The 23734-nt window shown below is 34.7% G+C and overlaps 4 protein-coding genes across 5 annotated transcripts in view; 2 read left to right on the forward strand and 2 right to left on the reverse strand.

The window, feature by feature from the left end:
* LOC131001564 (MLO-like protein 4) overlaps positions 1 to 23734 on the forward strand; it is a 182515-nt gene that overhangs the window by 137288 nt on the left and 21493 nt on the right. The gene's annotated exons all lie outside the window — the stretch shown is intronic.
* LOC131001571 (aspartyl protease family protein 1) lies at positions 1064 to 4210 on the forward strand. The gene is made up of 10 exons (XM_057928042.1): positions 1064 to 1484; positions 1733 to 1868; positions 2329 to 2564; positions 2724 to 2948; positions 3041 to 3176; positions 3248 to 3321; positions 3403 to 3502; positions 3593 to 3650; positions 3756 to 3827; positions 3913 to 4210. Exons 1-10 carry the CDS (start codon positions 1186 to 1188, stop codon positions 4125 to 4127), a joined length of 1551 nt encoding a protein of 516 aa, XP_057784025.1. The 5' UTR covers positions 1064 to 1185; the 3' UTR covers positions 4128 to 4210.
* Positions 4091 to 4910, reverse strand: LOC131001701 (protein IQ-DOMAIN 20). The gene is made up of 2 exons (XM_057928281.1): positions 4622 to 4910; positions 4091 to 4510 (listed from the first exon to the last, which is right to left on the reverse strand). The coding sequence occupies exons 1-2, from the start codon at positions 4856 to 4858 to the stop codon at positions 4349 to 4351; spliced, it is 399 nt and encodes a 132-aa protein (XP_057784264.1). The 5' UTR covers positions 4859 to 4910; the 3' UTR covers positions 4091 to 4348.
* Positions 11030 to 12745, reverse strand: LOC131001670 (bZIP transcription factor 27-like). 2 transcript variants are annotated; one of them, XM_057928236.1, is made up of 3 exons: positions 12161 to 12741; positions 11964 to 12040; positions 11268 to 11529 (listed from the first exon to the last, which is right to left on the reverse strand). In XM_057928236.1, the coding sequence occupies exons 1-3, from the start codon at positions 12597 to 12599 to the stop codon at positions 11458 to 11460; spliced, it is 588 nt and encodes a 195-aa protein (XP_057784219.1). In that variant the 5' UTR covers positions 12600 to 12741; the 3' UTR covers positions 11268 to 11457. The 2 variants fall into 2 exon arrangements, with proteins under 2 accessions (XP_057784218.1, XP_057784219.1); XM_057928235.1 differs by having other exon boundaries at positions 11030 to 11529; positions 11964 to 12745.

Here is a 23734-nt window from a genome sequence, read left to right on the forward strand (position 1 = left end):
TTAACTCTTTCATGTATCACCATTTATTTCAATTTAAATACCAAATACTCCCTCCGTCCCTATATTTATACATACATTTTCTTTTTGGTATGTCCCCCAAATTTATGTACACCTTATTTTTGGACATTAACTTACACATAATTATCACAAATGATTTCATTTCCATTTCATTCCAATTTACCTCTTCAATTTTCAAATCCAACATTTCATTAAAATTAAAATTACGACATTACATTAATTAAAAAAAATACAATAATTTAAAAACTACGTCAATCCTCATCGTTTTGGGGAGAGACAGATTCTTTGCAACATCATCGTCTTGAACGAAATCGTTCTAGTTAATAGCTTCAAGACCCGTAACGAGGGCATTCGAGCCTTAAGAGAAGAGCGAGAACCCTATCGGGGAAGAAATGGGAATTGCCGAAAATGGAGTTTGAGTTTTCAAAAATTCGCTGAACTCACGGTCCATTTTTTGATGAAGATTTTGGTAAGGTGAATGTTGAATAAAATGAAAGAAGATCAAAGAATAAAGAGAGAATTGATGTAAAAAGTACGTAGGAAGTGAAGGTATATATAGATAAATAAATAATATACAATAAAAATAAAGAACCTAGTTAAGACCATTTGGCAATAGTCACATTAATTAAAAAAAGTTCAAAATTTGGGCAAAAATATCATTTGAAATTGAATTTCCGATTCTTTTTAATTAAGGTGTGTGCATAGCAAGCGGCATACATTCTAGCCTTTAAGCCGGGCATGAACGGAAGGGCCGAGCTTTGAGCCCCTAGGTGCAACAATAGTGCGGGGCGGCTCGAGTCAAGCGTTCGCACCTTGTTGCAAATATTATAACTTACACGATTTACTGATAAAAATAAAACTATCAATGTAAGACTCTTTTTTCACTATTTATACTCTAAAAAAATTCATTGAAATCCATGCCGAAAGCTCCTATAGATACACCTTAATAATTAATTTTTCTCAAAAAAAAAAAAAAATTAATTTTCGCATCGTGCCCTGTTTTGGGACGATCCTTGACTTTTAATTTTGGCGGAGTTGTTATAAGTCGTAACTAATTAGAGAGATAGAGTTTAGAAATGGCGGGAGTGTCTTCCAACTTCGAAACCAATTTCTGACCTCCACTACTTTCACCATCCGCGAACATCTCCGATCAATTTCTTTCCCAAAATGTGTTACCAGTTCATTTCCCTACACTTGATCTTCCTATTGTGGATGCTTTCGTTATCCGCCGCTCGAATTTTAACGATGGAAATGCATCATCGCTTCTCCGATCAGGTCAAGCAGTGGTCCCGCCGGAGCGGCACCCCCTTTCCAGTCGAAAATTGGCCGGAAAAGGGTAGCGTTGAGTACTCCGCGCTTCTGGTGAGCCACGATACTGCTATTCGTCGGCGATTGTTGTCGAGTTCCGGTGATGAACTTACTTTCTCAGACGGCAATGCCACTTTTCGAATCAGCTCTTTAGGATTGTAAGAGAACTATTAAACTTAAAGTTGTATTCAGTAAATTCCTGTTCGGTGATGTTTCGAAGCATTGGAATTGGAAATCTAAATTGCACATGCATGTCAGCTCATTTCCGAATTTTGTAATATTTTGTCAAAACCTCAATTTACGAACCTGATTATGTGGATCTGGATATAGGAATGCGGAATTATGTGCTTTGGTTTTTACTATATATGTGATTGGTTAATTGATTTGTATGTGGAGATTGCTGTAGCTTGCATTACACGACGGTGACGGTGGGTACTCCGGGGATGAAGTTTCTGGTGGCGCTTGATACAGGGAGTGATTTGTTCTGGGTTCCATGTCACTGTACAGAATGTGCATCAGTTGATGATTCGCCTTATACCTCTGTATGTTTTCTTAGGCGTTTGATCTTCTGGGTTTGTGATGTGTGTGTTTTTTTAAGCTCTGTATCTTATCTGTAAAGTTATAAATGTACCCTCAAAATCTGTTTCCCTTACTTAACATGGCTGCCCTATTGCTTTTACAATTTTTTCTTTCCATCCATCAGCTTGACCAATGAATGAAAACTTTGCATGACCGTTCTTGTATGCTTTTAATCTACAAAATGAGACGTGAATAGCCTGGAGATTACATTTTCTTTTCCTTGAATATTTCTGGATGCAATCTGTGCAATATTATGACACATTCGCTTCCTACCAAAAAACTCCGAATTGACAATGTTTCTTTATGTTACCAGCTATGCTTCTGTATCAACCTATTTATTTTCCAGATCATGTTGTGTTGATCTCAATTAGTCTTGTTTGTCATTGTAGAAACAATATTAACTAGTTTCCCTCGCCATGGCAGGACTTTGAGCTTAGCATATATGATCCACTCGAGTCATCTACAAGCAAAAATGTGACTTGCAACAGCGACCTATGTGCTTTTCACAGTAGTTGCAATGACACTTCTATCCACTGCCCTTACCATGTGTCATATGTCTCATCTGAAACATCAACTTCAGGGATTCTATTGGAGGATATCCTGCATTTACGGTCCTTAGACGAATATCAGGAGTTTATAGAGGCATATGTAACATTTGGGTTAGTAACAGAATCTCTGCTTATTGCTGATGCACTTGCTTTGAAAATTCCCTTGTTTACTTTATGGCCTATTTTCTCAATATTGAGAAACAGTACAATTATTTCTTGCTGTATGATTATTAGAAATGATGTCATTATCTTGTTACTTGGAGTGGACAGATGTGGACAGGTCCAAACTGGTTCTTTCTTGGACATTGCAGCTCCAAATGGTCTGTTTGGGCTTGGTCTCGACAAAGTATCAGTTCCTAGTACCTTGTTCAGGAAGGGTTATATTGCAAACTCTTTCTCCATGTGTTTTGGGCAAGATGGGACAGGAAGGATTAACTTTGGAGATAAAGGTAGCCTTGACCAGGAAGAGGCCCCATTCAATATGAACTTGTTCCAGTGAGTGTATGATTTTCTCTATATTGTATTTTGTTCACAGCTTTCGTGGTAGTGTAATACATTCTCTTCTTTTTAATGTCATCACCTTGCAGCCCAACCTATAATGTTGATGTGACTCAAGTTCGTGTAGGGACTAGTGTCCTTAACCTTGAGTTCTCTGCACTTTTTGACTCTGGCACCTCCTTCACCTATCTTGCTGACCCTTACTATACAATGCTTTCAGACAGTGTAAGCCACCAAATACATATGACACAACCGACCTGATCATGCACATTCTTATATCTTCTAACCCTCTGCAGTTCCATTTGCAAGTACGGGATCTACCACGTCCACCTGATGAGAGACTCCCTTTCGAGTATTGTTATACTATGAGGTCAGAACCAAAATTTTGCCTAGTTCACATATTCCTTCCAGAACTGTTCTTGAATTTTTCTCCATTCTTTTGGTGAGATAGCCCCAATGCACCTACCAGTTTGATTCCTGCTATAAGCCTGACTATGGATGGAGGTGGCCAGCTGGTTGTCCATGATCCGATAATAGTCATTTCCACTCTGGTAGTTTAAGTTAAGCTAGTTTATTTTACTTGTATTGTCCCATGGCCATTTTCCTCTGTTACTCGCATGATGTCATGATTGTATTTGCAGCGCAAATTTTCTTATTGTCTGGCTATAGTCAAGAGTCAGGAACTGAATATAATTGGACGTAAGTTTTCTGATCATCATCAGAATCTCCTAATTTATTCTCTGCTTTCTTCCATACCTGAGAATATGATCTTCCTGTTTCTACAATGATGAATTCTTTCCACAGAAAATTTCATGACTGGCTACCGCTTTGTGTTTGACCGGGAAAGACTTGTCCTTGGTTGGAAGAAGTTCAACTGTAAGTTTTGCTTGAAGGAGTCAACTCATTATATACCTGCCTAGTATTGGAGCTTACCAAACTACCGAATTCTGGTCAAATGCAGGTTATGATGAGGAAGATTCAGATGCTTCTGAACCGAGATCTGTAAACTATGCAAGTGTGCCATCAGCTGGTGTCAGTATACCTAATAATATTACTCAATTCGACGAATTAAAGAGAAATATTGCTCAATGTTTAGTTGCACCATCATTGTACATATACAATATATTTGGCTCTGTCCATTGTCTTTTAACATTCCTGATCTTTGTCTTTCAATGATCAGTACATGGTCCTTGGTATGCTCTGTTAATGATCTGTACAAGTTGTGTAACATCAAATCGTTTGCCTTTCCATAAACTCTAGTCTTGATGTAAGAAATGCGGTTAATGATAAGATTCTCCAGGAAAAGAACAAGAAAAATATACATGTATTGTATTGCTGATTCTTGCTTGTCACAATTGCTGTGATTCATGCAAAACAGAAAACTCCTTTGATGTGTACTAATTGTTGAGCAGCAGCTGTCGAGCTCGAACTGTGATCTGAAGGCGAGCCAGTGCATGCATGCAATCCAGAGCTATGCGAGCCTGTCTTCTCACTATCACCCCTCGAACCAGAGCTTGCAGCCTCACCAAGCTCCGCAGCGCCTTATAAGCTCGTCTCGCCTATACATACAGGTATCTTTACATCAATATGTGTATATGATTCATTGAAAGAGAGTAAGATAGACATTATGCAGGGAAACAATGATGAATAAAGCATATATATGTGTATACAAGATGACCCCGAAAGCATGATTGGATTGTAATGGCTGCCATGTCTTCCTTGGACAGGAAATCTGAACCGGCATTCTCTTCTTGTGGGCTGCTGTTGAGTTCTTGGCTGAAGTTGCCATTGTTTGTGTGGAGGACAACAGCGGCGTTGCTGTCGTCGGGATGGCTATGCGACGGCGATGACCGGAAAAGTTTCCTCGGAATGGCCCTCCACCATGGATGGTCTTTGTGCCGGCCCATGTTTATCTGAAATATGATGTTTTGATGAGAGGTGATGGATGTTGAAGTTGAGCTTGACGATCACAACATGGAATTTGCAGGTATATATTTAAGTCAAGTTTTTAGTGTGTGGTTAACATGTTTAGCTAGAGGAGGGCACTTTTCTGCAGGCGTCGCAACGTGCCAAGGTTAATGAGCTTTCTTATTATTTATAAGTTGGGAGAGGGGAAGATTGAGTAATAAATCCGAAATCATTACATAAATATAATACTATGATTTGAGATTATTGCCCTCCTCTTAATTTATGGTCCTACATAGATTAATGTGAGATTTTTATTTTATTTTTCATAGAATCCTATATTTATTTCCTTTAATAATATACAAATAATTTTATTTTATTATTTTGTAAATAATAATTCTCTCTTAACATGGAAATTTCAAATCCAAACATATAAAATTTTCATAAATGATAAAATTGTATTTATTTCTTTTTTTTTCTTTTTATCTTTCTTATTTTCTAAAAATATGCATTTTAGTTAACAATAAAATATTCAACATACATATCAAATTAAAGATCTTGCCAAGCGCTTTAATTTGATATATAATATATAAATAATAGATTTAAAATAAGAAAGTTGTAAAAGTTAGAAGTTTCAAAATAAAATATTTTTTCTCCTCTCTCTAATTTTAATCAAGATCACTGTCCAAATAATATATGGTGTGATATTAATTTAATATTAATATATTACAGTTTTTTATGTTTCAACAATATTTACAAATTTAACCTTTCTTCAAAAAAAAAAATTACAATTTTAACCTCAAATATAAATTAGAAAAACGACTATCGTATCTGATGTTTTACGATGTCGTGTTCAAGCATGATGATTTGTACTTCTATGTATCTTTCTCATGTAACAAAGTGTGTAAATGGAGCTCATAATTATTCTTTGGTAAATAAGCAGATAATCGATTATAGTATGTGATTCTTTACATATATTTGTACTTTTACGTATTTTTTCCATATAGTAAAATTTGTAAATGGAGTTCATGATTATTATTTAGTAAATAAACATAATCTAGTTTGTATGACTTCGTCATTGCATTTTTTTTTGTCAAATAATGTTTTTTAAAAAATATTGTCAAATAAATATCTAATTTTGCACCAATTGCTTTATGAGATTTTCAACGAATAAAAACGTATATAAAATGATAGTATTTATATTCGAGTTAATATATATAAGTGTCCACTTTTATATTGTAAAATTAAAATCTAGCCTATGAAATAAAAATATTAAAAAATGGCCAATTTTTAAGCAAAAATACAAAATTACCCCTAACATTAAAATATAAAAATTTAGCCACTCATTCCACAAAAAAAAAAAATTACTGCACCCAACCCTGCTCCACCCCCCCCCAAGCCAATTTTTTTTTAACTCCCTCCTTGCCCTACACGCTCATATGACATTTCATCTACAGAAGCACATGCTTTCTCCATATCATAACCATCCCATATCCATTTCTCATGCTTTTCCCAATCACCATCAAAATGAAATATAAACTATTTAATATCACTCATGTTGTGACAATAAAAAGTAAACAAATCAACCAAAAATTTTCATCGACCAAAATGAACCAACAATCAACAAAAGATCAATCCACACACATGAACATTGTACCACCGCATAAGAACAGAAAAATGAACTCTTTTGGATGTCAATATTACTCTTCAACTACTTGTTTTGGAGGTTGTACCAGAGCCTAAGAGAAGAGGGTGAATGGTTTATTTGTTGTTGATGAAGATTGTGAAGTGGGAAGATAACTCTCCCGTTTCTGAACGTTGAGTAAGCCTCATTGATAAAAAAAAATAAAAAATAAAAAAATAAATAAAAAAAAATTAAAAATTTAAAAATTAAAATATTAAAAATTTTAAAAAAATGAATGCAACGGTAACGTCCGTTGAACCTCCGGATAAATTTGCATATTACTCGACGCTCTAGGATGTTAAATGCGACGAACGTTGCTATGGGGTATTTTTTAATTAGTATATACATATTATGTTAATTTATCAGTGCTCTGATTTTAATTGGAGTATATGGTAATTTTATAATTAATTTTTCTGTTAGTGTTGCACTTCCACATTGGTGGTGGATATATTAACACATGCCTACGATGGGTAAGGAAACGGTTACGAGGTACAGATAATTTTAGAACTGTTATTAACAAAGTTAATATTTTTACTTTTAAATGTCAAGTTCTTACATCATACTTTTGAAGTTTGGTATACGCATAATAAACCTACAAATTAATAAGTATGTAGTAAATTTCAAGACAACATCAAGATTTTGCAATAAGAAAGTCCAAAAAAGTAGTCATAGTAAAAGATTCTCAATTTTGTCATCACATGACTACTTGATCTCCTAATTCTATCTTCAAAATACATTTCATACGCCAATTTACATTTCATACTTTATTTATTTTAATTCTCTTTAATTTTACATTTTAATATATATATAAATAGGGGAGCATTCAAATGAAATTCCATATATACAGTGCAATCTTAGATTGATTTATGGATGTTGATTTCATGTATCCTATGACTGATATTTACTTAGAGGGCGGAAATTTTTACCAGGGTTCGAATTTTGGAGAGAGTGAAAATTTTATCAATTTTTTTAATATTAGTATATACTGCCAGTGAACACCTATATATATATATATATATATATAGATTAATTACAAAGAAATGCCTATAATCAACCAATCAATCAATTCCATGTTTTTATTATTAGGGTTAATTACGCCAAAAAACTATACCCCCATTTCCAACTTTTCCATGAATTTTTTTTTTAATAAAAAATTTCCTGAATTTAATGTGCTGAACAATTTTTTCATGACTTTCAAGAATCCCCAAATTGAGTGCTGACATAGCATCGCCGGCGGTGAAAAGAAACGACGTCGTTTAGTTGGGGGTAAAACGACGTCGTTTTGAGCCCAAACCCCTCTCTCTCTCATCTGGGAGGTGGCGGATCACCCTAGACCCAGCAGCGCCGGCGCCAGAACTGGTGGTGAACCAGCCACCGGCTGAACAGCAACAGCCACAGCAACCGACTCCACAGGGGTGGCGGCCATCTTCTTCTTCTTCTTCTTCTCCAATTTCTTCAATCCTTGAAAATGGATTCCAGAATCAGCTCTCAAATCTCCTCAGATCTCCGAATCCCCTCTCAAATCTCCTCTCTCTTCAACCTCTCTCTCTCCTCCTCCCTCTCCCCCGCAAAACCCCTATTCAAATCCACCGTTTCCGCGAACCCTCTGCAGAACACCCTAACTCTCAACCCGCTCCGCCCCTCAAACCCCTCTGGCGTCGGCGCCCACCGCCGCGCCGCCGTCGTGTGGTTCTGCAACGACCTCAGCATCCACGACAACGAGTGCCTCAACGTGGCCAACAACGATTCGATTTCGATTTTGCCGGTTTACTGCTTTGATCCTAGGGATTACGACAAATTGTCGTCTGGTTTTGACAAAACGGGGCCGTATCGAGCCACATTTCTGACGGAATCGGTTGCTGATTTGCGGAAGAATTTGCAGGTGCGTGGGTCGCCAAGGAGGAAGGCGGACCGGAGGAAAAATTCATGAAAAAATTGTTGAACACATTAAATTCAGGGAATTTTTGATTAAAAAAAAAGTTCGTGGAAAAGTTGAAAATGGGGGTATAATTAATAGCTTTTGGCGTAATTAACCCTTATTATTATTGTATTATCTATCTAAAATCTATATATTTTATTCATTTCTAATATGTAAATATACATTAATTAAAAATAAATCCCCATAAATATTTACACATCAATTAATATATAATCAATTAAACTACATATAATATAATCACATATGGGTTAAAATAAAAACACATTTTAGTATAAAAAATATGAACTATTTTCAGCCCTTAGATCATCAAGATCTACGGTTGATTCATCACCTTGTTGGATGAATTCATGGTCTCGAGTTCGAATCCCGTAAGTAGCAAAAAAAATATTTTTCGCAATTCATACATTTAAACAACGAATTCATACATGTTCTACATAGAATTCATACATTTTAGATAGTTCATATTTTATATGTTAAGAAATATTTATACCGTAGCCCTCCCCATCACACACACACACACACTACCTCCGTGTCACAAAAATATGCACGGGTATTTTGAGTGGAAAATAAGTTCCACTCTATAAAAAGTAGAGATGAAAAGTAAAGTGATTGTGGTGGGGTAATGTACCAAAATAAAAATATTTATATTTTTATGAGATGACCCAAAACGACAAAATATTTATATTTTTGTGAGAAGAAGGTAATATATGATTCTACTTGTGTGAAAATACGAATTGACCACTACCAACACACTCGTTGCTTAGGTCGAGAGTGGAGGTGTAGCGATCATGGGAATTCCATTTTCAACCCATTAAATCTTTTTATTATTATTTTTTACATCTAAGCAAAGTCATATTTATAAATAAAAAATCTTAATTTAATTTTATGAAAAATTTTATTTATATTTAAATAAAATGACATTTACAATAAATAAACATCTTTGTTACCCAGCGCTGATCGAGGGGAACACGAAGTAGAACATTTAGAGGGTGTTTGACTAAGCTTATTTTAAAGAGCTTATAACAAAGTGTTTGGATAATTAGCTTATAAGCTAGAGAGAGAATTTTTTTGCTAGAGCGAGAAAATCGGAGAAAAATGAAGTTGAATGATATATGATGAAAATAATAAATTATAGTTGAAAAATATTTGTAAAATGATTATTACATATAAAATTATAAAAAAATAAGTTGGGGTAGAGAAATTTATTTTTTGAAGAGCTTATAAGCTTTTGAAACTTATTTTTAGAACTTATAAATTGTTTTACAATTTATTTTGTCAAATACTCTGAAAGAGCTTATAATAAGTTCTTAAATAACTTATAAGCTGTTTTGCAGAGCTTATAAACTCAGCCAAACATCTAATAAGTCGGCTAATGAATAGAAGCTATTTTGGAGCGAGTTCTTCACCCGACACGAGAAAGAACTTGATCGGAGCCGTGACGATTGTGTGATTGCTACAAAATTAAATTTTCACCCAACCTTAAAAACTTTAGAATTTATCTATAGTTATGAAATTTGTACCGTACGTCTTGGATGCAGCAGGGCCCACCCCATTCTATTATTTATTTATACTAATTAATAAACAAATTCTGGTCAGAATTAAATAATTTCTAATTTATATTTTTACCTACATTTAATTCGTTTTATAAAATTTTAAAAAATCTTTTAGGTTAAGACTCTCTTTTCTAAAAGATATTGGGTTCAATCTCGGATCGATACGAATAATTTTCTCATCTTTATATATTGTAATGATTCTATTTGCGTGTAACTATTTTTTTTTTTATCTTTATGTGATATTGAATTGAGGTTTTACTTGTGTGCATTCAACTTATTTAATTATATTTAAATATCTCTTATAATTTTAATTAAAAAAAAGTGAAATGATATGTCGAATCAAACTTGGAAAGTATCCCAAGTTTCCAAATTAGTGTGGATAAACATTTTAAATATTAAACGATAACCCTAACAAAATTATTCGTGGTCCCACTACTAAAACAAGATAAATATATGAGTGGGAAAGCAAAGTTTTGTGTCCCCACTCGGAATTGAATACATTTCTCTGATAATATATTTTATAATCTTTCAAATGAATAGTAATATAAATTTCGAATAGTAACAACTCGCTCATTGGATACTTGTCCAATCGGACGCAACACTGGTGAAAATTGTTGTATAATTGTCTCCATAAGTACTAATATTGGTTTTAATCCTTTATAATAAGACAAATTAACATAAGTGAAACCCCTTTCCAACGTTAATTGTTTGTTTTATTTATTGTTTAAGAGAAAATTCCCACACAAACATAATTAAAAATCTGATTTCCATCTCCAAAATCTTTTCTCAACATACCAAAAGTTGAAATATTTTCATTTCTATAACTATAACTAGTTTGTAGTCTTGTGCCAAAATCCAAATAAAATAAAAAGGCAGAGAAAAACTGTAAATGAAACGAGACAAACTTGACACCAAATCAAATCAGATATCATTAATATCAATACTCTTAAAAAACTCAACAGAAATAGTACGTTAAAAAAGCAAGAAAAACATCAAATCAGCATAAATGCAGCAGCAGTAATAATCATATTAAGAAAAAGAATTGGTCAAAAAAAATAAAGAAGTGATTATGATGAAGCAGCAGAAGTAGAAAAAGCCATTCCTAGCAAGAACCCAAACTTTTCTGCAGCAGCCAATAAACCACTCTCCTTCTCAATCTCTACCTAGTACAATTATATTCCCTCACTTTCTCTCTCCCCTCCTAGCAAAAAAAGCAGCAGCAGTTGCAGTAGCAGTGAAAAAAGAAGATAGATTCATATCTTGGCGATGGATTCCAGAGGAGTGATCAACAAAAGAGGAAAAGGGCCCTCCCACTAAAATCCATTCTAATATCTAGACATTAATTAAATACAATTTATAATTAATACTAATACTGATTTGATGAGTTCCCATCAAAATACAGCATTTTTTCTTGAACCTAAAAAATCAAAATGGAGCAGTGGAAGTTCTATGGAGAGGCTTCCTTTTCTGGTGCTCGGCAGCTGCTTCTCTATAAAACTGACAAAATATGAAAACAAACAAATGAATGAATAAATGATTGAATTGAAACATTTGTCTTTCCCTCAATGGAAGGGAGTTGAAAGGGTAAAAATAGCAAAGAAAAAAAGAGTGAATTTCTTGTTTAAATGGTGTGTGATTAAACAAGAATGTAACATGTAGTACCAAAACAGGACAGGGCAGTGGGATTTTGTGGCAAAATATGCCATTTTGAGAAGAAATTTAACTTTTTGTTGGACACATCTAAATCACAAGTCTGTTTCCTTTTTTTTTTTGAGTTACACGCACCTACATTCACCTCTTTGGAGTGAAACACTTTAATCTTTCTTTCATAGTTTTGGCAAAAGAAGAGAAGGACAAAGGGGCGGAGTTGTATGTGCACGTTTGTGTGTGTAAAAAGGGTGTCAAGAATATGTAGAAATTCACACACACACCTTTTCTTGCTGTTTTCTGAGCCTGGCATTCTCTTCAAGCAAATGGGCTACTTCCAATTCAAGCTCATTTGTATAAGCCTGTAAATGATTTCTGGCAAGATTAAATTTTTTGTATCTGAAAGGGTGCAAGATTAAATTTTTGACAAGAAGCTGAAAGTAAGTTGTGTTGGGTGATGAGAGAGAGAGAGAGAGGCTTTCCTGTTTTCTAGCTCTGGAGCGAGCAGCAGACTCGCGGTTCTTGATCATACGCTTATGGCGGCGGTCGCCGGAGGTCCGGTCGAAATCGGGGAACCTCTTTTTGCCTGCGGCGGCGATATCGTCGGGGACGACGGCATCAAAGGCGGTGGGGTGGAGAATGGGCTGGGGCTGGAAGAGAAGGGGGCCGAAGTGATCGGCGGCGGCGGAGCTGAGGGTGAGCATTGTGGGGGGAGGCGGCGGAGGAGAGGGGGAGGGGACGGAGGAGGGCGGCGGATCTTTGGAGAAGAAGTCCTGAAGGATGACGCCGCGGGGGGAGGGGTTGAGGTGGAGATCGGAGGCAGCGAGGGTAATGTCTTTCCAGACTTCCTCCATGGATTTGGGGTGGCGGAAGGGAGAGGGGGAGGGGGAGGAGGAGGTGGAGGAAGAAGATGTCCACATTTGGGGAAGCAGCTCACTCAGACATGGAAGACTATGTTTGGATATTTGGGGTTACCAAACTATGTCTAATTTTCTTATCCCTTTTCTTCATGTTATATTTCTACACTCTTTTAACTTCTTTTTTCCTTCTTTATACTCTCTATTTATTTCTTCTCACATACTCGCAAAAACTTGTTTTCTTTTAAAAGGTGGCTAGCATTTATTACATGTCATGCACGACTATTATATATTTATATTATTCAATTTTACAAAATACTCCCTTCGTCCCACTCCAAATATTCCCTTACTTTTGAGCACGGAGATTAAGAAATTGGTATAAAATAGATAAAGTGGGTATAAAGTAGATAAAATGGGTTGGTGGAAATTGTTTAAATATTAAGTATAGAGAGAGAGTGTATTGCCAAAAAAAGTATGAGACATTTGGAGTGGGACACCCCATTATGGAAAGTGGGACATTTGTGTGGGGCCACATTTAAGAAGAATAAGATTCTAGTGTAAAGTTGTGTAAATATGTGTGGGGCCACATTGTTTGTAGTGTAAAATTATTACCAAAAAAGGAAATGCACCACTTTCGGTGGGACAGCCCAAAAACGAATACAAACCACTTTCGGTGGGACGGATGGAGTAGTATTTAGTGTGTTAAATATGGTAGGTAAAAAAATGAAAAAGTGAATAATGGAGAATTTTTTTGCCATATACGAAAATGACTCAAGATTCGTGGGACGGACGAAAAAAGAAAGTGACTCAAGATTCGTGGGGCGAAGGGAGTATAAAATAGAAATAAATTTATATCATTGATTTACTCATAATTTAATATATTAAATTTAATTTTTGAAAAATTATATGTAAATATACGAATCTTATGTAGAACACATATGAATTCGTTGTATAAATGTTTAAATTACGAATCAACCGTAAATCTTGAAAATCCAAGGGTTAAAAATGATTCATATTTTTATTTTAAGAGGCGTTTTTATTTTAGTTCACTCCTATATATATATAGGAGGGAGCTAAAATGAATGAAATGTTGTTGTATATTAAAACCCGAGAGATGATGGAGTTGGGGAGTTGGACTTATGTGCGAGGGGGCCGAAGATTGAAGATTTTATTTGTTTTGAAGACTTTATTTATTTTGCATTTATTTATTATTTTTGAATTTTAGGCAAGGGCCTTGTTTGGCTGAAGTTATTTTCGAAATTAAGGTTTGTTTAGGTTTAGTTGTTTCCTTAATAGATTAGGTCTCTTTATTTTCGCCTATATATAGGCATCTTGTAGTGGACGAAAATTCAGCCTTTGATTTATTAAAAATTGTGAGTTTATTTCTCTCTTGAGAGTTTTCGAATTCCCCTTGAAATTTCAAGAGAATTCATCTATCGGCGTAACGACGAGTCAACCAACACTCGTCGGGTGTCATTCATCGTCCCCGAGTTGTTGCGTCAACATCACGTTGGGGTATAGGAAATTCATTTGCCTATATCATTCCGTGGGTTAGATTCAGAGATTTTGGAATTTTTCATCCTATCGTTTGTTATCAAGTCTTCCATTTGCGTGTTCGTTTGAACAGTCCGGCAAGGATCTTATCACCAACCCGCTTGGATGCAAGTGAAATCTCGCAGATCCTAGAGAGTAAATCATGGTGTTTGTTTTGATTAATAGATGACTATGATTTGAATTTATATACTACATGAAGATTGAATACTACAAAATATCACACACACACACACATATATGTATGTAGGGGCGCGCTCCAGTGAGACCTCCTATTTTTCGTGTAACATGAGTACAATGAATAAGACATATAATACTAATGAACAAAACGTATATCTAATGAACAAGATGTATATACTGATAAAAAATAAAAAATAAAAAATTCGTAATGAATAAGACATATATACTGATGAACAGGGTCGTATATACTGATGAATAACAAAATTTAAATATTCTTCTCCCTCCAGGATTCGAACCCTACGAAAAAAAAATCACCCTTCAGATACAACATCAGCCATATGATTGATAAAATAAACGCACCAGATCGTACCCTAGATCTCACTAAAATTAAGGAGTCCCATTGGAGCGGCCCTATATATATATATATATATATTAAAATTTGTAAGAATCAATACACACTCTTATAATAATAATAATAATAATAATAATTTTTTAGATATTTTTGATGATCTTAATTCAGATGACAATAATAACCGAATAAGATCCAAACTTGTACTCTTTGATTACAAGTTCATATATACATACTCATCACCATATTTCAAAAATCTCCAAATTAAAATATTAAAATTAAAAGTCATCTACTAACATAAAAAATTTAAAAATTAGTCACATTTACCATACTACCCTTCACATAAAAAACTTAAAATTTATCCTTTTCAATTTACCTTCATATTCACTATCTCTCACCCTCATCCTCATTCATCCTTATTGGATCGCCGCCTCGCCTTCGTCTACAATTAAGTTGTAACCTCGCCGCATCCGATTCTGAGAAGTTGTTCTAAAATTCATAATCGAATCTCTAGTGCTAGTTATGAATTTTAGTTTTAAAGCTATAACTCACAACCAAGACTATTACTAATTGTGAATTCGAGTTCTAAAGCTAGAATTCACAACTAATAATAGTTATGAATTCGAGTGCTAAAGTTAATTCATAATTAGTTGTGATTTCTTACTTTACAATTCAAATTCACAATCAAGATTATTTCTAGTTGTGAATTAAAGTTGTAAAACTCGACTTCACAACCACGACAACTAGTTGTGAATTCGAGATTTAAAAGTACTTGAATTCATGTCAACACTAGCCATTCAGTTGTGAATTCAAGAACATTAACAATACAAACTTATCTCCACAACAATTTGATATTTCGCAATCTCAAATATTTGATTAAATCAATAATAATTTCTCCATAAATCAAACAACACTCCACACCATAGTCTTCTTCTTCACACATCATCATTGTCTCTATTCTCCATCATCAATATTCGATTCTCATCAATTACAACCTACATAAGCTTATCTATCTTCTTGTGTATCAACATCAGCTTCTTCTCCACCTCTCTGAACGTAAACCACCACATCAGTGATAGGAAATCCACCACATTCGTCTGGAACGCCACATCCAATCTCGCTGCAGCTATCTCCTCCAGCACCTTCGTTTCTCTCGAGTTCTCCACACTCTTCCCACAATACCTCTTCCCCGAAGCGGTCGTCGACGTGGCCCTTACTGGTGGTGGTGCAGACGCTGCTCGTCCTGCAACATCTTATATAGGGTGTGGTTCTAGAGAGAACTACATTATTTGTGAGAACGTGAGAACCATCAAATCTAATACACCCATTGTAAAAATTAATGCATTCGCTGTTAAAATTAATGCACTCAAAAAAATAAAAAAATTGCTCCATTCAGAATTCGAACCCAGGATCTGCATTCATCCAACAAGATGATGCATCCACCGTAGATCTTGATGATCGAATGGCTGAAAATGGTTCTCTGTTCTTCTTAATTTTATTTAGTGGTTCTTTCTTGAATGGATAATTTTATATATTAACTCTACATTAATACATAGTTTAAAAAAAAACTCTACATTAATACATGAGTTAGTTCCAAATTTAACACCATTTTTACATCATTTATTAATTTTAACACAACTTTTTCAACCATTACAATTAAAACACTGATTTTTATTATCTTTGCAAAAGCTTTGAAATTTTCACTCTGTTCAAGCTTTTTCGCTTAAACTAACAAGATTCTTAGAATAAGGGTGTGTTTGTTTTTTTATCCCTCTAAATAGAGGGATAGTAGCCCCCAACGGAACATCAAGCGGTGCGATCTCCTGTTTGTGAACAGTATAATAAGGTATAAATTTATCATTCAAAGTAAATTTTGTATTTAATTTATCACTTAAAGTGGATATCACATTTTATTTATCTTATTTGGTTTGAATGATAATATATTTATTCACTTTCTCCAAAAAAAAAAAATACATTTATACATTCTTTATAAGGTAGTACTCCTTCCGTCCACTAATTCAAGGCCTTCTTTCCTTTTTGGGACGTCCACCAACTCAAGACCTATCTATTTTTAGTAAATATTTATTCATATTTTAATCCAAAAAGTCAAATGTGGGTCCATTTTTCCACTCAACTAATTAAAATGTGGGTCTCTTTTTTCACTCAAGTAATAAAAATATATTTTTTCCTCCATTCAACTAATAAAAATACACTTTTTCTTAAAACCCGTATTTTGCCTCTTAGGTACGTGCAATTTTTGTAAATAATTGAATCGTTATTGTTTTAAAAGAGTATCATAACTTAAATTCTTAGGAATATATCATTTAGTTTGTCCATAAAATGTCGAACAACTTCGACTAATTATATATGCCCTCTCGGACAAGTATCAAAGGGATTATTTAATAAGTCTACCTTATGACAACGTTGGATGGAATCCAAAGAAATAAATTTCATCCATAAGATCCCAAGTGTGGGGGTTGAACAAAACTTGACCTAGTGTCCAAGATTTCTTTGGCTTATCCCAAGATTTTCTTTCCCAAGTGTCGGGTCTTCGGGTCGGGTCGGGTCGGGTTAGTCGTGGGTTCCGAACTCAAATGACGGATCGATCCTATTGCATGGTTTGCATGGCGCAACATATTGTATATAAGTTTTAATTTTGTGGTAATTAATTGTCTACCCTTTTGTGATTAGATGAATGTCACTTGCCACGGATGTACACGAATTTAATATTATATATATATATATATATATATATATATATATATATATAGGGTAGGGATCCATAGAGAATTATATTTTTCGAGAGAATGAAAAATAACGAATAAGCCTATAAATTTTACGAATAGATCAACATAAATAATGAACAGATGTATTCAGTAAATATGGTAAAAATAATGAAAATCTCGCCCATATCAGGATTCGAACCATGGCCAAAAATCTTATTCATACGATATATTGATTTATTCATCGAAATTTCAGACTTATTCGAACGCATTCTGTATTCTCAAAATATTTATCATTCTCCATGGATCTTCTCCATATATATATATATATACATATATATATATATATATATATTACTAAAAAATAGGTAATCTTTTATATAATTATAAGGAAATTTATATAGGAAATTTAATATTACGATGGATTATTATTTTATATTAAAATAAATAAAGCATAAATATTATAGGGATATTAAATTTGTAAAAGTTTTGCAATCTTCACTCTTTTTAAGTTTTGTCACAAAAACTAACAAGATTATTAATCTAAAGTGATGTTTGGTTTGATGGATGAGATAGATAAGATTGATAGGATTCGAGGGGTAACTAAATAATCGACCCAATACTGGAGTAATAAATAATCACACAATTGGATGATTAAATGCGGGCCAAATTATCAATTACGAGCCAAATCATGCACACCAAACACTTAATTAAGATGATTTATTTTTTCAGTGCATGTCTTATTACTCAAACCAAACGCCTCCTAACCCTAAAGACTTAAGATAGCCTCCTAACTCTAAAGACTTAAGATGAATTAAGACCTGGGATTTCAGCAACTGGAAGTTCTATAAGGCTTTGGTTACTAAATTAGTCTAGTCCTAAAACTTAAACGGTGTGAAAATTGCTAAAATTGTATTCTCTGCGTTCCAACTAACTCGATTAATATTCTTTTTTAGACAGTCTTAACTAAGTTGATCAATTTTTTTAGATGGAATAAATATAAACAAGGAAACATCTCATCACTTATTCACTTTATTATCAAACACACTTAAAACACTAGTTTTTTAAATTTTGTATCAAAAAGAAATTGATCAATTTAGCTGGGACGAAGAGAGTAAGAACACCTACATTGATCGACTCATCCGCCCAACTCGAGTCGATTTGGCGAATGAATCGACCAATTCAGGGTGGGGGCAACTCGGCTCGACTCATATAGATGAGTCGAGATCACCCGTTATTTTTGTGCACGCGCCACTTTTTAGAGAGAGAGAAAAAACAATAAAAATTTAATGAATATGAATCGATTAGATGAACCTTCAATACAGGGTAACAGAGTCGCATCTAAGTGACTCAACGAATGTGAATGTTCTAATAATACGAATGCAATATTAATTAGTCCTAAACAGATTAGATAATGTATATAAATAAATAGTCCAATAAGATTGATGTTTGAATATGTGGAAGGAGAGTACAACAGGTGGTAAGACCATCTCCTTAAAAATAGTGCAGAAGAAAATAAAGGCAGCGAAAGATTGTACGGATACTGTGCATTGTCTTGTCGGCGTGATGCAATACAATACAATACGACACAGTTTTTTTTTTTTCCCTTCACCTAAAAAAGTACCCACTCCCTCTCCTCTTCTCTTCTCTTCTCTTCTCATCAATTTCTAAAATAATTCTCTTTATTTCTCATTTAATTATGTTTGAAATTATCGGCTACAAATCTAGATCAACTCAAGTTTTGCTTAATTAGAATGAGAGGTGGTATGATATGACACATTTAATTTATGTTGAAATTACTAGTACTTGTTTTATTTCATCCTTTTGATATGTTTCACAAATATGACATGAATATTGTGTCCCTCCAACACCCCATTTTAATGGTGTCTGATTTTTTCTTAACACAATATGTATCAAACATAAGAAATTAATAATATTACCCAACTACACACCTCATGTGGAACTGTGTTTAATTTATTTATTTCAATACAACACACACTTGATAGGGATACGTATATCAAAAGTAAAATAAATAAATAAAATTTTACATTGCATGGTAAAAACTACTAAAAGCATGTTTTACGTGATCTTAGATTGATGCAATTCATTTTCTGAATCATAGACTGATATTAAGCCACATTTAGGGTCTTGAAATTATCAAACTTCTTTTTGGGGTTTAAAATTTAAATTTTCAAATCATAGCCGATTTTTATTTATATAAGAATACAATTTAGTAAATGTTGGGAAAACAACAAAAGCAAAAACTAGAAGATTAACCATACATATATTTCTAATTTTAAGAATTTTCGCATACTTTAATTATCATGTGCATCTAGAAGTTGTGGAGAAGATAGAAGGTGGAGGTAGTTATGTGATATGTGAGCATATAGGAAATTTAATTCGTTATAGTCATAACCGTAGCAAGATAGAGATCACCCTACTCTAATTTTCACATAATTAATTCGTAATAGTGATTCATTTACTCCTACGGAGTAGTTTTAATAATTATCGCATTGTGCTGGAATACAACGGAGACTAACTATCCTAATCAACTAGTCATTATTGTACAGTTTCGAATCTAATAACATATTTCTTAAATAAATGTCAAATATCATAAAAATAATAATAATAAAATAACACTAGTATTATTATACAGTAGAAACATAATTATTTCCAATTAGAAATGTTCATATCATACGTACGTTCGATTACAAAAAAAAACCAAAAAGGAAAATGGGGTTGCGTTTGATAATAATCGTATTAGACCAAATAATATTACCTCCTAAGAACATAAACTGTAAATGTATGATATAAGGAACCCCAGGAAAACTAAATAATAGAGAATAAATATGTTACATCTATGTTGATACATCATATGATAATTAGTTAGCGTACGACATCAATTGCAACTAAATAGATTTCACTTGTGTCCTTACCAACAATTTATGACTCATTTTTGAACAATTTATAAACTATTTTCAACCTTTAAATCATTAAGATTCACGGTTGATTTATCACTTTGTTGAATGAAGTCAAGCTATTGAGTTTGAATCTCATAAGAAACGAAATTTTTTATTTTCAAAATTCGGACATTTACACGATGATTCAGACGTATTCTACATAGAATATAGACAGTTACACATGATTTTTCAAAAGTTAAATCTCAAGCTTTAGATTATGGGTAGATCAACGGTGTAAATTTATTCATATTTTATACCCTAAGATTCGTTTACAACGCGCGCGCGCGCGCGCACACACACACACACACACACACACACACACACACACACACACACATATATATATATATATATATATATATATATATATGGTTGGGTTCTGGTAGTACCGTGTCCTTAGGTAGTATGTGGTCCCAAATTTGGACCTAAGAACGCGATAAGCGGCAGAGAGCTTTCAAGGCAAAATACACATAGGGGGAAAATAAGAATAACAATTTCTAATATTAAAAAAAATTCAAAGTTTTCTTTTCAATTTTTTTGATCTGAAATTTATTTAATGGATATATTTGAACACAAATATGCATAACTTTGCACACAAAAATGCATTGCATTGTGACAACATCATGCATATTTTTCTATGCAAAGTAATAAATATTTGTGTCCAATTATATGCATCATTCAGAGGTCAGCGGCAAGAAGTACCTGATCGGGCACCTAGTGCAATGCATTTTCGTGTGCAACCATATTTGTGTTTATATATGTGCATTTTTGTATTCAATTATATGCATTATATAAATTTTGAATAATTTAAAAATAGAAAAATATATATAATTTTTTTTAATATCCAAAATTTGTATTCCCATTTTATCCATGTGCGTATTTTGCCTTGGGAGACCTCTACCACATGGCGTGATCTTGGTGCGCCACATGATATGCTTTGAGGAGCTATAATAATTACACGCTTAACTAGCTTGTTTATGATATAGTTCAAGAAAGAGTCGTCTCGTTTCTTTACTTCTTCGTTTTTTCGAATACATTCCCATTTATGTCCGATTCGGATCCCTCCATTGTTTCTGACGGAGCTCGTTAACGAGAGTCTGATAATGCTCCCTCAATCCCGACCAGATGGAAGGCCCCTCAGTTCTTCGATAGCATCTTGAGGTGTATTTAATTAGTTATCTTACATGAGACTCGGGTTATTCCTCACTACATGGCATGACACCTTTCGCTCATTTATTCCGCAAAATATGTGGTCTAGAATTGGTATTATATACTTCCTCTGTCACACTTATCTTGGCACATTTTGTTTTTTAATTTGTCTCATTTATAATGGCACTTTCTAAATAAAGTATGTGGTCCTCACCTTCTTTACACATATAAAATAAGTGGGTCATATCCACTTTACACTCTTAACCTTTTATTTTGAATTTCTATGCCTAAAGCAAATGTACCAAGATAAGTGGGACGAATAGAGTACTACCTAAAGGCAGAGTACTACATGATCTCTTCATGTATTAAGTTAATCGCAACCAACCCATCCAACAACACTACACTTGAAAATTCAGGTGTGTGAAACTGAAACTTATAGAAGTATTACTATACAATATCATGCAAATCACACATAACTAAACCCATGTTCTTGTGTAATACATTTCAAATCACACAAAATACATATAAAAAATTAAGTATGATAAACTAAGACTTATAATGGCGATAGTGAGATTACCCAAGGAGACATTAGAGCATCAATAACGGTTACACGATAGAGCTTACACGATAGCCCTATCGTGTAAAAGCTCTATCGTGTAACCGTTGCAGACGCGGGTTACACGAGGGCTACACGTTCTATCGTGTAACCCAATTTCTCGATAGTGTAAGGCGCGTGCAATGCACGCGCCTATTTAAAAAAAAAAAAATTTATTCCTCGGTTTGCGTGTAATTTTGACCGTTCAAATTTTTTTTTTTCCCTTTCTTTTCTTCTATTTATTCTTCTTCTTCCTCATTTTTTTCCCTACGCCCTCTCACTTCTTCTTCTTCATCTTCTTCATTTCTTCCTCTCTCTACACCCCATGGATCCAAACAACCCAAATTACTACGATCTAAATTGGTGTCCCGATCTATCCGACGAATATCATCCCGATTTATCGGGATGTAACTTGGGGGATGCTCCTCAGGCCGGCGAGGAGATGCCTTCGGCCCATAGTGCTGCCAAACCGAAGAAAGGCAGCCGAAGGAAAGAAGTCGCCCACAAGATCCGACATGACAGGCCGGCGTCGGTGGCGGAGGAGGAGGGGGCGGAGGATGACGGAGGTAAGACTATCCGTCATACCTACACCACTGAGGAGACGGACATCATCGTCCAAATTTGGATGGAGGAGACAAACGACGCCATCCGTGGGACAAATCAAAAGGGGTTCGAGTACTGGAAGAGAATCGTCGCCCGTGTCAACCCTCTCATCGGCGCCCACCTCAAAGTTCGTCAGATTCAAGGCCACTGGACCCGAGTGGCCCAAGAGGTGCGGTTGTGGGAAAGTATTTGGGTGGAGGCGCGCAGCAAGTGGCCGTCCGGCCATTCTGACGATATGCTCCGGGACAAGGCCCAAACTCTTTTCAAAAGTCGGAGCGCAAATAACGCCTCCTTCAACTACTGGAATGCGTGGAAAATTCTCCGGAACAACCACAAGTTCAAGTCGATGTACCTCGAGGGAGACGTGCATTCCTCCAAGAGGACAAAGACGACAGAGGAGGGCGCCTTCACCACCTCGGCGTCAGGCGAGGAGATCTCGTCTGCCCGGCCGATTGCGGCGAAGGCGGCGGCAAGGGCGGCGAAAGCGAAGGGGAAGGGGAAGGCGGCGGCAAGCTCCGAGCAGTCATCGGAGTACAAAGAGCGGTTGGATCGGTCCGATCAGAACTTGAAAAATATCACGGCCGAATATGCCAAAAAGAACGAGCTCAAGGAGCGGGAGCTCGACATGCAACTCCTCAGTATTGATACATCGCATATGAGCGATGTACAGAGGATGGCCCACGAGCACATGGTACAAGAAATGCTCAAGCGTCGTGGCTTTATCTAGACTAGGAGTTTAATTTATGTAATTTAAATTATGTTTTTAATTTTTTTTTTAATGTAATTTTTAGGTTTTTTATTTGAATGAAATTTTAATTATTAGTCACAGGTGTTATTTAAATTTGAGCAATTAAATTTAAGTAAAAAGCATAAAAATGGAAACTAATTCTATCATGTAAGCTATCATGTAACCCCACTGCAGCATCTTTACACCATGTGGTCCCCCATCATAAAGTAGGCTATCATGTAAGCTATCATGTAACCCCATTGCGGATGCTCTTAACACATTTCCTTTGATTAAAGCCCCTCATTAGTGTCGAGCATGTAGAAAATATAAAAATTAGCCTAAACAATAGTATCACTTCTAT

The sequence above is a fragment of the Salvia miltiorrhiza genome, chromosome 8, assembly GCF_028751815.1.
Source record: "Salvia miltiorrhiza cultivar Shanhuang (shh) chromosome 8, IMPLAD_Smil_shh, whole genome shotgun sequence".
Lineage (NCBI taxonomy): Eukaryota > Viridiplantae > Streptophyta > Magnoliopsida > Lamiales > Lamiaceae > Salvia > Salvia miltiorrhiza.

Bases quoted from the DNA above. Each gene is read 5' to 3' on its own strand.
- LOC131001571 (XM_057928042.1), top strand. From the start codon at position 1,186: ATGTGTTACCAGTTCATTTCCCTACACTTGATCTTCCTATTGTGGATG. The intron at 2,565-2,723 runs GTTAGTAACAGA...TGGAGTGGACAG, and splicing joins GAGGCATATGTAACATTTGG to ATGTGGACAGGTCCAAACTG. The intron at 3,651-3,755 runs GTAAGTTTTCTG...TTCTTTCCACAG, and splicing joins GGAACTGAATATAATTGGAC to AAAATTTCATGACTGGCTAC.
- LOC131001701 (XM_057928281.1), bottom strand. From the start codon at position 4,858: ATGGGCCGGCACAAAGACCATCCATGGTGGAGGGCCATTCCGAGGAAA. The intron at 4,511-4,621 runs GTATACACATAT...CTGTATGTATAG, and splicing joins CATGCTTTCGGGGTCATCTT to GCGAGACGAGCTTATAAGGC.
- LOC131001670 (XM_057928235.1), bottom strand. From the start codon at position 12,599: ATGTGGACATCTTCTTCCTCCACCTCCTCCTCCCCCTCCCCCTCTCCC. The intron at 11,530-11,963 runs GTGTGTGTGTGA...ATATTTTGTCAG, and splicing joins TCAGAAAACAGCAAGAAAAG to TTTTATAGAGAAGCAGCTGC.